General features: G+C 59.7%; 3 protein-coding genes across 5 annotated transcripts in view; 2 read left to right on the forward strand and 1 right to left on the reverse strand.

Annotated features, from left to right (window-relative positions):
* The first annotated feature begins 3,784 nt into the window (after positions 1-3,784).
* Positions 3,785-6,056, forward strand: GJB1 (gap junction protein beta 1). The gene is made up of 3 exons (XM_041485165.1): positions 3,785-3,863; positions 4,253-4,368; positions 5,058-6,056. Exon 3 carries the CDS (start codon positions 5,073-5,075, stop codon positions 5,910-5,912), a length of 840 nt encoding a protein of 279 aa, XP_041341099.1. The 5' UTR covers positions 3,785-3,863; positions 4,253-4,368; positions 5,058-5,072; the 3' UTR covers positions 5,913-6,056.
* A 683-nt stretch (positions 6,057-6,739) lies between these two features.
* On the forward strand, positions 6,740-7,825 carry LOC121363264 (gap junction alpha-3 protein-like). The gene has a single exon (XM_041485440.1). The coding sequence runs from the start codon at positions 6,849-6,851 to the stop codon at positions 7,743-7,745; it is 897 nt and encodes a 298-aa protein (XP_041341374.1). The 5' UTR covers positions 6,740-6,848; the 3' UTR covers positions 7,746-7,825.
* A 499-nt stretch (positions 7,826-8,324) lies between these two features.
* ZMYM3 (zinc finger MYM-type containing 3) overlaps positions 8,325-13,376 on the reverse strand; it is a 32,241-nt gene continuing 27,189 nt past the window's right edge. For all 3 annotated transcript variants that reach the window (XM_041485432.1, XM_041485435.1, XM_041485434.1), the window contains 7 exons: positions 12,859-12,962; positions 12,289-12,457; positions 12,016-12,167; positions 11,451-11,565; positions 10,300-10,554; positions 10,098-10,215; positions 8,325-9,685 (listed from right to left, as the gene is read on the reverse strand). In XM_041485432.1, the coding sequence (XP_041341366.1) occupies positions 9,487-9,685; positions 10,098-10,215; positions 10,300-10,554; positions 11,451-11,565; positions 12,016-12,167; positions 12,289-12,457; positions 12,859-12,962 (1,112 nt within the window). In that variant the 3' untranslated portion in view covers positions 8,325-9,486. The remainder of the gene's footprint in view (positions 9,686-10,097; positions 10,216-10,299; positions 10,555-11,450; positions 11,566-12,015; positions 12,168-12,288; positions 12,458-12,858; positions 12,963-13,376) is intronic.

Below are 13,376 nucleotides of genomic sequence, written 5' to 3' on the forward strand. Positions count from 1 at the left end.
ACTGCCAACACCATGTGTGTCCCCACATCCCCCCAGCCCTGCTGCCCCCAGCACTGGGATCCCATGTGGGAATGCATCTGTCCCACAGCCCCCTCCCTCCCAACTTCAAACCCCTTCCCCAGCCTTTCCCAGCTGAGCTCCCCTCCCCCTATTTGCCAAAGAGAAAAGCTGCTGGTTTCATTTCTTTTTAATGTAATTTCAACTGGAGTTGCCATGGAAACCAGGAGCGGAGTGGGGGGGTGAATTGCCTCCAGGCAGCGTGCAGATACTGGAGCCAGGGCCGAGGCCCCGAGCCAGGGGAGCCGGGGCAGGCAGGGGGACAGGCTGCGCAGGAAGCTGAGTGTGGGGCTCTGCCCTTCTCCCCACGGGGGACTTTTGCAGTTCCAGTGCCACGGGCACATGTCAGCCTGTCCACCACCGTGCTCCAGACCCTGTCCTGGACCCCCCTAAAAGCCCTGGTGCTGCCCATTGTGGCACCCCACAGGGTGCCTAGTGCCCCCTTGAAGGGGTGATGGCTTTCTGCCTCAGATTAGGGGATTACCCTGCCCTTCTGTCCCCTCTTCTCATCCTTGCACAGCCCCAGCTGCACGCTGCCACATGTGCCAGCATGGCCAACCCAGCTAGGACCCCAAGGCAAGCTGGTGACAGACAACCCACTGCTATTATGCTACTGCCTTTGCAAAACTCCTGAGGCTGCCATCTGTCCAGGGTGTCCTTGACCATCAACAGTTTTCCTTTGGAGACCTGGCAAAGCTCAAGGGACACTGTATCCCAGAGGGCATGAACAGTTTACATCTGCGTGACAGCTGTGGGATATCCTCTGCTTCAGGGGACATGTTTAGGGCTGTTGGCAAGGAGAGCCATAAGGGAACTCAACTGCAAAGGTGTCCCTGGCATGGGAGGGAGTGAGTGACCTGTGGGTGGCCTCTGGCTGCATGAGGAGTCACAGCCAGGAGGAGGGCAGGGATGCTGCTCTTCACAGAAGCATCACTGGGATAGTGCCCTGGTCCTGTTCCCCACACCTCTGATGCACCCAGGACACAGGAGAGCAGACTCACAGGCAGGCGGAACAAGCTGTTAAGTCTTAGGCTGCAACCCCCTCTGCCCTGTGCTGCAGCAGCACAAAGGATTTCTGTGCTCACCCACTGCCAGTGACCTTCCTGGCAGTTGACTCAGACCAGAGGGTTTTGTCTCTCTGAGAACAGCAGCCTGGATCCAGGGATGCCTGTCCTGCTGCCAGTCCAAGCCTGGAACCCAGCAGCCCCTGCACTGCAGTGGCCATCCAGTGACAAGGCTGAGCCATTCACAGGGCCAGCCCTGCCTGGAGCAGAATGGCCGGGGAAAGGAGACTCTGGAAGTCTCCACTGCAGCCCTCCTGACAGTGGAGATGTTTCAGTGGTGGTTCAAGCTTGATTTCGTCCATCGTACCCATACAGACTGCTGGACTGCGAGTTCTCTGACCCTAGCAGAATGCCAGTAGCTGCGTCACCTCAGTCGCACCATCCGCACGCTGACTCAGTCCTGCCCGTCTCATCAGCTTATCTGCGTTACACTGCCCACGTCTTTGAACTCTTCCGCTGCAACTTAAGACACCAATTAACTCCACAATTAGCGTCATTAACAAGGAGCCCATTTCTGGCCCACGTGGTGGCGGGCGGGGCAGTTTTCTGAGTACTGGAGGCAGCGCCGGCCACGGCTGTTTGGTACAGCCCGTCCTTCACCGATGGCTTTTGCAGTTTAACCTGCTGCCAGGGGGCTGCCCGCGCTCCCGCCCACCCCTGGGACCTCTGCTCCTCCCAGCAACTCCCTGCAAGGACAGCGGGCGGGCACCGTGCTGGACAGCAACGCCCCGAGTTCCTCCTCCTCTTTCTATCCTGGCTCCCACCGCCCCCCAGCCACCCCTATCCTGGCTCCCAGCGCTCCCCAGTCACCCCTATCCTGGCTCCCAGCGCTCCCCAGTCACCCCTCGCCTGGTTCCCAGTAATCCCCAGTGACCTCCCGCCTGGCTCCCAGGGCCCTCCAGGACCCCTAGGCTGGCTCCCAGTAATCCCCAGCCACCCCTGTCCTGGCTTCCAGTAATCCCCAGTACCCCTATCCTGGCTCCCAGTAATCCCAGTGACCTCCAGCAAGACCCCTAGACTGCCTCCCCGGGACCCCTCTCCCAACCCCAATCTCCCACTGTGCTTCGTCCCACTTAGCTCAGCCCACCCCAGTGCTCACCAGTCTGCCCTCCTCTTGATCGCCCCCAGTGACCCCCACCCAGCCTGATCGCGCCAGCCTGGCCCCACTATAGCCCCTTGCTCCCGCAGTCTACCCTCCGCTGACCCCCAGGACACGTCCAGGGTGCGGGACCCGGGCGGTGCCGCTCCTCGCCGGCGCTGCTGACTCAGGTGTGGCAGTTTATCAGAGACTGGGACTGTGGCCCTGATGGCCCCAACCAGCCCTGCACCACCGGCCACCTCCGGTATCTCTTTGCCCACCGACCCCCGCCCCGCTGCGGCCCCAGCCGCTCCACAGTGCCACCCTGCCGTCCCCATGCGGGAGACACCGGCACCACGGTCACCCTCATGCGAGGGATGGCGTGCAGGCTCCCGCAGCCCGGCCCCGGGGCCCAGGATGAGCGGCAGGGTGGCCATGTCCCGCACGGAGTGCTGGGCAGCGGGACCTTGAAGCGGGCCAGCCGAGTTAATCGTTGACAGGCTGTTTGCCTTTTCCCGGCTGCACTTTTACACATTGAATCTGGGTATTGGGTATTGGCTGGTAAATCAGCCGGCAGCCTGAAGCACCAGATCAAGGTGCTCCAAGAGCTGGGGGTATTCAGAGTCATCCTCCGGGTGGAGAGCAGGGCTCCGCCGCGGTGCATGTGCCTGGCTTGCAAGGAATGCAGCGGGGAGGATGCTCACAGCAGGGGAGTGGGGCCACGGGGACCAGACATCTCCCCGGGGACCAGCCTGGGGGGCTGGCCGTGCCGCGGTGCTGCAGTAGCCCCGGGGCTGGCCCCGGGGGATGCTTAGCCGCGGTGGTGGATGCGGGTGGGTGTGAGCCAGGCTGGACACACCTGCGGTGTTTACTTGGCGAGTCGTGGAAGGAGCAAGGCTGTTTGGGAGGGGGTGGGTGACGTGCTTTGAGGGCAGTATAAAGTCCAGTGTGGTGCGGCGCAGACTGATTGCTGCAATCCCAAAGAGCACTGATTGTCCTGCTGCTGAGGTGAGGAGCTGGCGGGCACCGCACCGTTGCGGTGGTGGCCGCATGTCCCCAGCTGGGGAGCACCAGGGGGGCAGAGTGGGGGCCACAGCAGGGCTCAGGCCTGGGAGAGGAGAGCCGGCAGTGCTGGCCCTCGTGGCGGGAGAGGGGCAGCGAGGGCACAAGCGGCGGCCTCACGGCTTTGCTGGACGGGCTCGGGCCGCCGCCGCTTGCACAGCTCCGGCTGCTCGCACCTTGGGCTAAGGGGAGGAGGTGGCATTTGGGATGGCATTAACTGCCCTGCCAGCCTACAGGCACCCAGCTGGGAGGGTTTACTGGGTATGCTGCTCCCCACCTGAGGCTGGGGACGAAACCCAAGGGACATGGCGCCATCCCTGCGGGGATGGGGCGCAGTGTGGCGGTGCGGCTGGGAAACCAGCCTTGGGGACACGGGGGCTGTGCGAGCACAGGGATTGTTGTCCCAACCAGCATGTCCGAGCAGGAGGGCAGCCTCAGTGAGTCCCTCTCGGGGGAGGAGCGCAGCCCCAGCGCACAGCCAGCGTCACTCCACCGGGCTTTCTCCCGCATCTCCAACTGCACACGCGGGGCAGCTCCAAAGCCCTCACAGACGCTCCTGCTGGCACCAGAGCCTTGAGGAGAAGGCAGGACTCACAGCAGCGGTACCCAGTGCCAGAGCCCTGCTCCAGAGCCCTGTGCCGTCCATGCGGGATGGGCACGCAGCCTTGCTCGGCCATGCTTCCTGGGGCAGGGACCTCCGGGCGCGCTGGGTGGCCTGTCCGGCACGGCGATGTCTGTGGCGTGGGTCCCGCCGGGCAGAGCCGCGAGCAGCCCGCGGGTGGGGGGCCGTGGCCGTGGTCGGTGCGGGGCGTGGTGGGGAGGTGGGAGTGGGTGCAGGGCCGAGCAGCGGGAATGCAGCACACAGGCACTTTGTTTGGCCAGGGTGGGCGGAAGTCAGGGCGTTAGATCTGAATGCTAAAGTGTGTTGTTCAGGGGCCGATAAAGGCCCCATTGTATGTAAATAGTTTATAAAGCACCATATGACTTCCAGTGCAGGGCAGTGGCAGAGGGAGACGAGGGCAGGCGGAGCAGAGCTCTCCTGCGGGAGGCATGAGACCTTAGAGGGGCCACTGGGGGCAGCTTGCGAGGACCCTTCCTCACCGGCAGGTACGCGTCGCCAGGATCCTCCACACTGGGGGGTGGCTGGTCCCAGCCACCCAGACTCATGCAGGGGTGGGAAGCAGCTCCCGGGGCTGCTCAGTGCCAGTGGGTGGCTCTGGTGGGGCAGGGGTCTGTGCTTGGGGGTGAGGTTGCCATGTGTTCCCTGGGCAAGGATCGCCCTGGGAGGGCAGTGCAGAGCTGCTCGGGGGGATCCCCCCAGCTCAGGGCTCTCTGGCCATGCTCCTGCAGATAATGCGAGGACAAAGGGAGGCACTGGTGCAGTGGAGCCCACGAAGCTACTTGGGACCATTCCTAGCCAAAGAGCTCAGCACTGGGTACTGGGGGTCCCTGCAAAGGTGTGGGACCTTCACCCCCATTCCCTGTGGCAGCTGTGGGTTAGGATCCCTGTGCCAGTGTGGGGTGGCAGGATGGGAGAATCTGGCACTGCTGGGGCAGCCAGTCTCCTGCCTGCTCTGGCCAAAATGCTGCCTTGAGCTGTGTCAGAAGCAGGAGCCATGCTGCCATCCTGTCTGTCCATCCTCCCGTCTGTTGATCCTGCTCTCCACCCACCAGGGCTGCCACCCACTTGCTCCCAGGTCCCTCCTGGGGCTGCTGCCACTGGAGCCAAGTCCTGCTGGCTCTCAGCCAGGGGTCCTTCCTGCTCCTAACACCATCCTCGCCACTCTCTCCTGCAGACATCGTGAGAAACGATGAATTGGGCCGGCCTCTACACGGTGCTGAGCGGGGTGAACCGCCACTCCACTGCCATTGGGCGCATCTGGCTCTCCGTCATCTTCATCTTCCGGATAATGGTGTTAGTGGTGGCAGCCGAGAGCGTCTGGGGGGATGAGAAATCCGCCTTCACCTGCAACACCCAGCAGCCTGGCTGCAACAGCGTCTGCTTTGACCACTTCTTCCCCATCTCCCACATCCGTCTGTGGGCCCTGCAGCTCATCCTCGTCACCACACCAGCTCTTCTCGTGGCCATGCACGTGGCCTACCAGCAGCATCAGGAGAAGAAGCTGCTGGTGCTGACAGGGCATGCGGATGCCAAGCACATGGAAGAGGTCAAGAAGCACAAGATGCGCATAGCGGGTTCGCTGTGGTGGACGTATGTCTGCAGCGTGGTCTTCAGGCTGCTCTTCGAGGCCGTGTTCATGTACATCTTCTACCTGCTCTACCCAGGCTACCAGATGATGCGGCTGGTAAAGTGCGAGGCTTATCCTTGCCCCAACACTGTTGACTGCTTCATCTCCCGGCCCACTGAGAAGACCATCTTCACTGTCTTCATGCTGGTCACCTCCAGTATCTGCATCATCCTCAACATGGCAGAGCTGGTCTACCTGGTGGTGCGGGCCTGTGCCCGCCGAAGCCAGCACCACTCCAACCCCTCGTCGGCGAAGGGCTCCTTCTATGGGCACAAGCATTCCTCCGAGTACAAGCAGAACGAGATCAACCAGCTGCTGACAGAGCAGGACGGTTCCCTCAAGGACATGCTGCGCCGCAACTCTGGGCTGCAGGAGAAGGGTGACCGCTGCTCTGCCTGCTAGGGCCACCACTGCAGGGGCCCTGCCCCCACAGTCGCCCCATGGGCCTGTTACTGTCCCTGTCCCAAGGATAGCATCCCTCAGACGTGAGTCTGGCTCTCCAAGATGGCCAGGAGGGCATCTTGGGCCATTAAATCTCCATTCTCAGGTGCTGCCTCCCTCCTTTCTGCTCTGGCCGGGATATGCCGGGAGCTGGGGTGCCAGTGTGGGGTGTCCATCCCTGCACCCAAGTCGTGGTGGGTGCCACGAGGGGCTGTGTGGCTGCAGTGCCAGGGCTGAGCTGGGGCTGGGGCTGTGTTACCCTGACAGCCAGCAGCAGCCAGTGACCCCTGGGTGGCATTGATCAGTGTCCAAGGGCTTGCGCTCCCCCAGCACCAGCCCCTGCAGCCCCGAATATAATTAGAAAAGTGCCCAGACCAAAAATAGAGGGGAAAAGTTTCCCCAGTGGCTGTTTGATGTGCCAGTCACAATGAAAGCCAATGGGGCACGCAGCTGCCTCATGTCCCAATAACCCCATGCCTGCCGTTGGGTGACCGGACAGACGGAGCAGGCAGACCTGTCCGTGCCCCACAGAGGAGCTGGGCACCAGCTGGGAAGGGGCCTGGCAGCATCCCCCAGACCCCAGCGACAGGAGCGGGCGGCGCGGGAGCACTGGGCTCTGCCCCACCACCCTCTACGGTGAGAGGTCCCCGTGCCGGATTGCCACCGCGGTTGTTCCCTGTGGTGCTCCCAGCTCTCTGCTGGAGCCCTTTGCTCCCCCTGCTCTCCTTGGGACAGGTTAGGGGGTCCCCTGGGATGCAGGATGATGACACTCCAGGGACAGCCTTGTGTTGGGTCTGTGCACACCTGCTTGACCAGGGAGTGGGGTGGCATTTTGGCGGGTTGTGGGGCGGCTGTGTCTGGAGGGTGGCTGTCTTGCAGGGCACCACAGCACGTGCCATGGGGGACTGGAGCCTGCTGGGCCGGCTGCTGGAGAATGCCCAGGAGCACTCCACGGTGGTGGGGAAGGTCTGGCTCACCGTCCTCTTCGTCTTCCGCATCCTGGTGCTGGGGGCAGCCGCGGAGCGGGTCTGGGGTGACGAGCTGTCTGGCTTCTCCTGTGACACGCAGCAGCCCGGCTGCCAAAATGCCTGCTATGACAGCACCTTCCCCATCTCCCACCTCCGTTTCTGGGTCCTGCAGATCATCTTTGTCTCCACCCCCAGCCTTGTGTATCTGGGGCACATCCTGCACCTGGTGCACCTGGAGGAGAAGGCACAGCAGCAGACGGCAGCACGGGCTGGCAGCGGGGCCAGGCGGCAGCGCCCCAGGCAGCCCCAGCTCCCTGCAGGGAACACGAGGGCACGGGTGTGCATGCGGGGGGCCATCCTGAGGACATACATCTGCAACATCGTCTTCAAGGCTCTCCTGGAAGTGGGCTTCATTGTGGGCCAGTACGCCCTGTATGGGTTCCAGCTGAAGCCCCTCTACACCTGCAGCCGCTGGCCCTGCCCCAACACGGTCAACTGCTACATCTCCCGGCCCACTGAGAAGACCATCTTCATTCTCTTCATGCTGGGGGTGGCCTGTGTGTCCCTGCTGCTCAACCTGGTGGAGATCTACCACCTGGGTCTCACCAAGTGCTGTCGGGGGCCAGGCCCCAAGTCCCGCATCCTAACTGCTCCTGGTGGGCCTGTAGGGCCTGGCAGCACCTATGTCACTCTGCCCAGGGGTGGCAGCCCCCTGGCTGCTGGCAGACCCCCCCATGGCCTGGCACCGCTGAAGAAGGCAGGTGCATGGCTAGGGGTGGCTGCTGGGTCCCGCAGGGACACGCGAATGGCAGACCTAGCAGTGTAAATGTGGCCTGCTCGGATGGTCAGGGATGGGCAATGCGTGGGTGGGCACAGCGGTGATTGTGTCTCCAGTCTCTGCCAGGCCCAAGGCATGGACCCCATGGCCAGCATGAGAGCTGGGGACAGCTCTGGGGACACTGCTCAGCTGCTCCTGGCACCCCTGGGAGCAGCAGGGCTGCAAGTAGAGCATGGAAGGGGGAGAAAATAAACACTTACTGCACCTCACTTGACTCGTGCTCTGCTCACAGGCACTGTGGCATTGCTCTCCAACTGCTCCATCCTACAGCCACGCTGCAGGGCCAGGACAGGGCCACTGCTGGTTGGGTGGGGCTGCAGCACTCTGGGCCCAGGGCAGGGCAGGGACAGGCAGGGCATGCCATGCTGGCACCAGTGGGCACTGGGGCAGAGGCCATGACCACATGCCAGAGCTGGCAGGACAGCAGGGCCCAGGCAAGGTAGGAAGTGCAGGGAGCACAGGCTGGGATGGGTGGGAGCAAGGTGCACAGCAGCACAGGGACACTAGCCCTGCTCTCCTACAATGCTCACCCTGCCCAGGGGGAAAAACCAGGGGCTACCAGTTTTTCACATCTTTATTTGAAATGAATGGTTTCCAGAGACACAGGGTTAGTCCTACTGCCCTGGCATCACTACAACAAGACTGGTGAGCGGCTCACTCTCCACATGGACACAGAGAACAGATGGCCCCAGGCCAGGGCCCAGAACAATATATACAGGCTCAACAGGAGACCCATGTACAGCTCAAGAAAACCAACCAGAACACAAGAAGGGGCAGGAGGCAGCACAGAGTGGCACAGCTGGAGCCAGACTTGCCCTGGGCAGGGTGGTGGCAGCCTGTGGCTGTGGGAGGGAGGGGTAGGTCAGGCAGGGCTCCCTGCTTCTGCCAGCAAATGCCTGGGCCCTTGGCTGGATCGGACGTTTCCACTGATGGCACCTTGCACAGGGGAGGGTCCTTACACCACGACAGGGAACAGTGGGGAGAGAGGGGCAGCACTAGTACAGACCCATCTCCATCAGTTTTCAGGAGAGTCAGAAAACACTGACCAAAGAGAGGGAGGCATCCTGGCTGCACACAAGGGAGGTATCTCTGTGGCAAGGCCAGATGTCTGCCCACAAATTCCAGTGCAAGCTCCATCTACTCCCTACAACCAACCCATATCTCTCACACTCCGGGGCAAAAGTTCTCCTCCTGACCCAACAACTCTCAGGCTGCCTGTGGCCCATGCCCACTGGCTTGAAAAGACAATCCTGCCCCAGCAGCAGAGCTACTGTGCCTTGATACTCTCTCCAGCATGTGAGAGAATGCTAAAGGAAGAGGGAAGTAAAAGCTTCGGGGGCCACTGGTCCAATGGGACAATGTGTTTTGTGCAATTCCTGCCCTGGGGCACAGGGAGAGAGGGGTAGTAGCAGGGCTGGGGGTAGGGGAAGGACAGGGCTGGGCAAGGGGAGCTGCACCAGGGACTCTGCCACTCCTGTGCCATGGGAATGGACCCTGGGGAAGATGGCTCACCCAGCAGTCAAAACGAGACAGAGCTGAGTGTGGGGGCCATGTACGTAGGGGATGCCTGTAACGAGCAGGATGGGAGGTCCAAGTCTGGTAATGATGCAGGGACAGCACTGCTGCAGCACCATCCCTTCCTATGCTGCATGGCCCCTGCCCTGCAACGGCAAGCAGCAAGATGAGGTGTCCAGGGCTGGAGTGCAGCCAGTCCAGCAGCACCTCTGCCTTAGTCCATGTCATCCTCCAGGCTGCTGAGCCGACTGTGCTCCTCGTAGATCTCCCTGACGGCCAGGATGCGGTTCAGCATGCTCTCCAGCATGCTCCGGTCCATGGGGATCACCGAGTACCAGAGCGGGGACTCGGCGATGCACGACCGCTCGGGCTGCAGGTAGAACACATCATTGCGGTTCCGCAGGCTCTCGGGACTGTGGAGAGACAGGAGGGTGAGACCTGGGGTACCAGCTTCAGGGCCTCAGACAGCCTGGTCTGATGGCCTGTTTAGCAAGGGGTGTTCACAGCTCGTCACAGCCTCTCATCATTCAGTAGGACAAGGACACAAACTCAGCCTACAGCTCCTTGTTCAAGGCCAAAACCCCCAACCACCCAAGCACTGGACTCTTACTGCACATTCCTGCCAGTCTCGAGAAGGGCAGGAAGTGGAAGAGGGCAGAGAGAAGCATTCTCTCAAACTTGGTCTAGTGAAGCAGCACAGAGCCTGGGCAAGACTGCGTGCTCGTGTACAAATGTCTGGAGAGCAGCAGTCACTCCACAGGGTTCCATCAAAACTAAGAAGTGGCCCCAAAATGGCACCTGCCCCTTCTCCAGAGAAAGCCTCACCATTTGGAGAGATAAAACTCATAAAACTTGACTGGGCATCGGAGGGGATTCATCCTGTTCTCCCGCTGCTCCAGCATCGGTACCTCCTCCTCACGTTTCCGTTTTCCAGAGCCGCCATCTGCAGAGAGGGAGAGAGCTGGATCATGGCTGGATCCTGATGAGGGATGCAGGGGGAGGAACAGAGATGTTCCCCCAGACCCACCTCGGCTTTTCTTCTGCTTGGCAGGAGCGTAGTAGCGGATGCTCACTACCTTTGTCATGCCACGGGCTGTGGTGCACTTGCGGGACTGGCGCACCACGTTGGTGAAGGAGAGCTGCATGTGCTCCTCCGCTGTCTGCAGCCCAAAGAACTTGGTGTTGAAGAACATGAGGGTGTTGAGAAGCACAAAGGGTGAGTAAACACCCAGCTGTTTGCACTCCCAGAGGTGTTCCTCCTCGACACGGGAGAAAACTGTGTCTGCAACACACAGAGGGAGAACCAGGTCACATCAGCAGTGGCTTTGTGGCAATCCCTTCACCCTGCCCAGGAAAGCTCACTGCAAAAGATTGATGCTTCATAGCATCTCTTTTTCCATAAGGTTATTTCTCCTGAGCCATGAGCAGAGCTAGAGCTCTGCCCAGCCATAAGCCTCCCCAGATCACAGCCAAACCACAGGTGAGAACCCAAATCAATCCTAACTGCTCATCACTACAGATGGCCAAAGAGTGAACTTCAGGTCAGTGTTCCACCACACTCAGTGAGATTAGGGAAAAGCAGCAGGCAGGAGAGATCTGGCCAGCTCCTGCCTAGATACACAGGTCTGGAGTCAAATGGCTCTGCCTGGGATAGCCAATCTGCAGAGATGAGGCTGGATCTATGAAATAACTACTGACAAGACACAGCAGGGAAGGCAGCCCAGATCATAGCACCATGAAAAGCCTCTGCAGAGCTCCAGGTTAGCCTGTTCACAAGGCAGCAGCACAGCAACCTTGGCCAAGGCCTAGCACCATGTGCAGGGCTCATCCACGTGCTGGGAACACAAACACATGCACCAGTGTGCCTCCTGGCTTGGCAAGCTCCTTGCCAAAGGGGGGAGACATCACTGTGAAGTGTTGTAAAGATTCAAATTGTCCCAGGATCAAAGCACACGTGCTCTGCTCCCAGCTACCCTGACTGTGGGCAACAGAAGCTGCTGAAGCATAAACCACGCTGGCTCTGCAGTTAGTTTGGGTCAGTATGACCTCAACACACAGCAGGACTGTGCTGCCTATGCCAAGGTTGAAGCTGGGGGAGAACAATCGGGCTAGAGGATCCAAGACTACAAGCACAAACTGGATACATGTGGGGAGTAAAGGTACTCTGAAGAGACCTACTATTTGGTAAGATTGTGGGTTGCCAGCCACTCAGGGATTTGTTCAGCTCCTGCACGAAGGTCAGGTAGTAAAGGTCTGTAAATATATTCACCATACGATTGTTCTCGAGCAGGTACTAGAAAGGACAGAACACACAGTCAAGAGAAACACAGCAGCACCTGGAATGCAAACCCTCCCCAGAGAGCCCAGGGCACATATGCAGAGCACCCCTCCTTGCACCACCAGAGCTGCTGGGCAGACACTTCTGAGAGCTGCAAAAAAAATCCTGGGGCATGACAAATCAAACTTAGTGCTGAAGAAGGGCCTGAGTCTGGGGAGATCCCCCAGCCCTCCTCAGAAATGGGCAAGAAGGGTGCAAGGCTGGAGAATAGATGCCACCTACTCTCTGAGCTTGGGAACAAAGACCAAACCGTATGGGATGCTGTCCTGGCATGAGACACTAAAGGAGAGTCCAGCCAGCCTCTCTGGGTCCCCAGAAGGCAGAATGAAGGGTACAAGCTCCCCTCACCAGATCTGAACCCCCCAGCCTGGCTGCAGAGGACAAGGGCAGCAAGGCCTCCCTCACCTGCTGGATGCCAAGGCAGAGGTAATAGATGCTGTCCGGTTCATAGCGCTCCCCATTGGGCCGGGTTATCTCCTTGACAAACTGAGCCAGGCCATAGTTGAGCTCAGCTGCTGAGCAGGCTAAGATGTCTTCCTTGATCCTCATGGGCTTGGCTGCAGAGACAAGGACAGCAACCTCAGACAACAGCCTACAAGGTCAGGAACACCTCAACACCCCAAGGTCCAGCTTCTGGGAGGTTTGTGCCACTCCACTGCATCCAGACAAGGCACTTACGGCCAAAGCGTAGCTCCTCTCCCTTGCTGGTTTCTCCTCCTGCATACTTGGCTTGTACCCAGGACTTCCAGGCATTCACACCATATGAGTAGTTGAGCACTGTACAGCTGGGCTGGCTGCTCATTGAGTCCCGGGAACAGCTTTCAGAGAGCACCAGGCGCTTCTGCCCCTGCAGAGAGGTGTTCTGTGAGACTGGGCATCTACCTGGGGCAGGTGCAGGAGTCCTGGCCACCCCTCACACCTGCTGACTGTCAGCTCCCTACAGTGTGCCATGGCAGCAGGCACTGTTCTGCTGGCAGCCAAGCCAACAAAGCTCATTAGTTACAAGGGTCACAGGCACTAAAGAGACCAGCTGTCACATGACTTGTAGCATTCAAAGCTCCTCCGAAGCGACAAGCAAGTATTTTCATTCAAGGAGTGGCCTACAGGCCAACCATGCCCTAAAACACGAGGGCACAACTTCCCCAGCACACCAAAGACTCTGGTACACTTCACCTCCTACATGCCAGGTGGCAGCTCCCACTCCAGACCCAAAGGGCTTTAAGCAGGCAGTACCCACAGAGAACTCACCTTCCGGACAGCTCGAGGCAGATCTTGCTCTGTGGACACATCATCTGGTCCCACCAGCCCACAGTCAAAGAGGAAATCCACACTGGGGTTGATGTCCAGAGGGTCTGAAAGGAAACACAGGCAGAAGGGTTCAGCTGAGATTTCTCATCCTGCCCCCGGTGCTGGCCTGATTTTTACAGCAAAATGAAGAGGGAACACTTCACATCCTCTACCACTGCCTGGCATGCACTTTTAGCCACAACCCAACAAAGAAAATATGGCTCCACCAGACAATGCTAAAATTTCTCAGAATGACCAGAACCCCACATTTTCCTTTCTGACAGTTTTTTTGCCTGTTTATTTTTTTTAATCTGAAGAACATTCCTCATTCCCTGGTGCCAGGCCAGTACTGTGGACAGCCTGGCACAGGCACCTCAATTCTGTTGTTTGCTGCTAGCATCCTGCCTCAGCATTGCTGTGCTCCTGCAAGTCCCTGCCTCTTCTTCCACCTTCTGTTAACAGCCACTCAGCAATTTTGC

The sequence above is a fragment of the Pyrgilauda ruficollis genome, unplaced genomic scaffold, assembly GCF_017590135.1.
Source record: "Pyrgilauda ruficollis isolate IOZ18807 unplaced genomic scaffold, ASM1759013v1 scaffold7, whole genome shotgun sequence".
Taxonomy (NCBI): domain Eukaryota; kingdom Metazoa; phylum Chordata; class Aves; order Passeriformes; family Passeridae; genus Pyrgilauda; species Pyrgilauda ruficollis.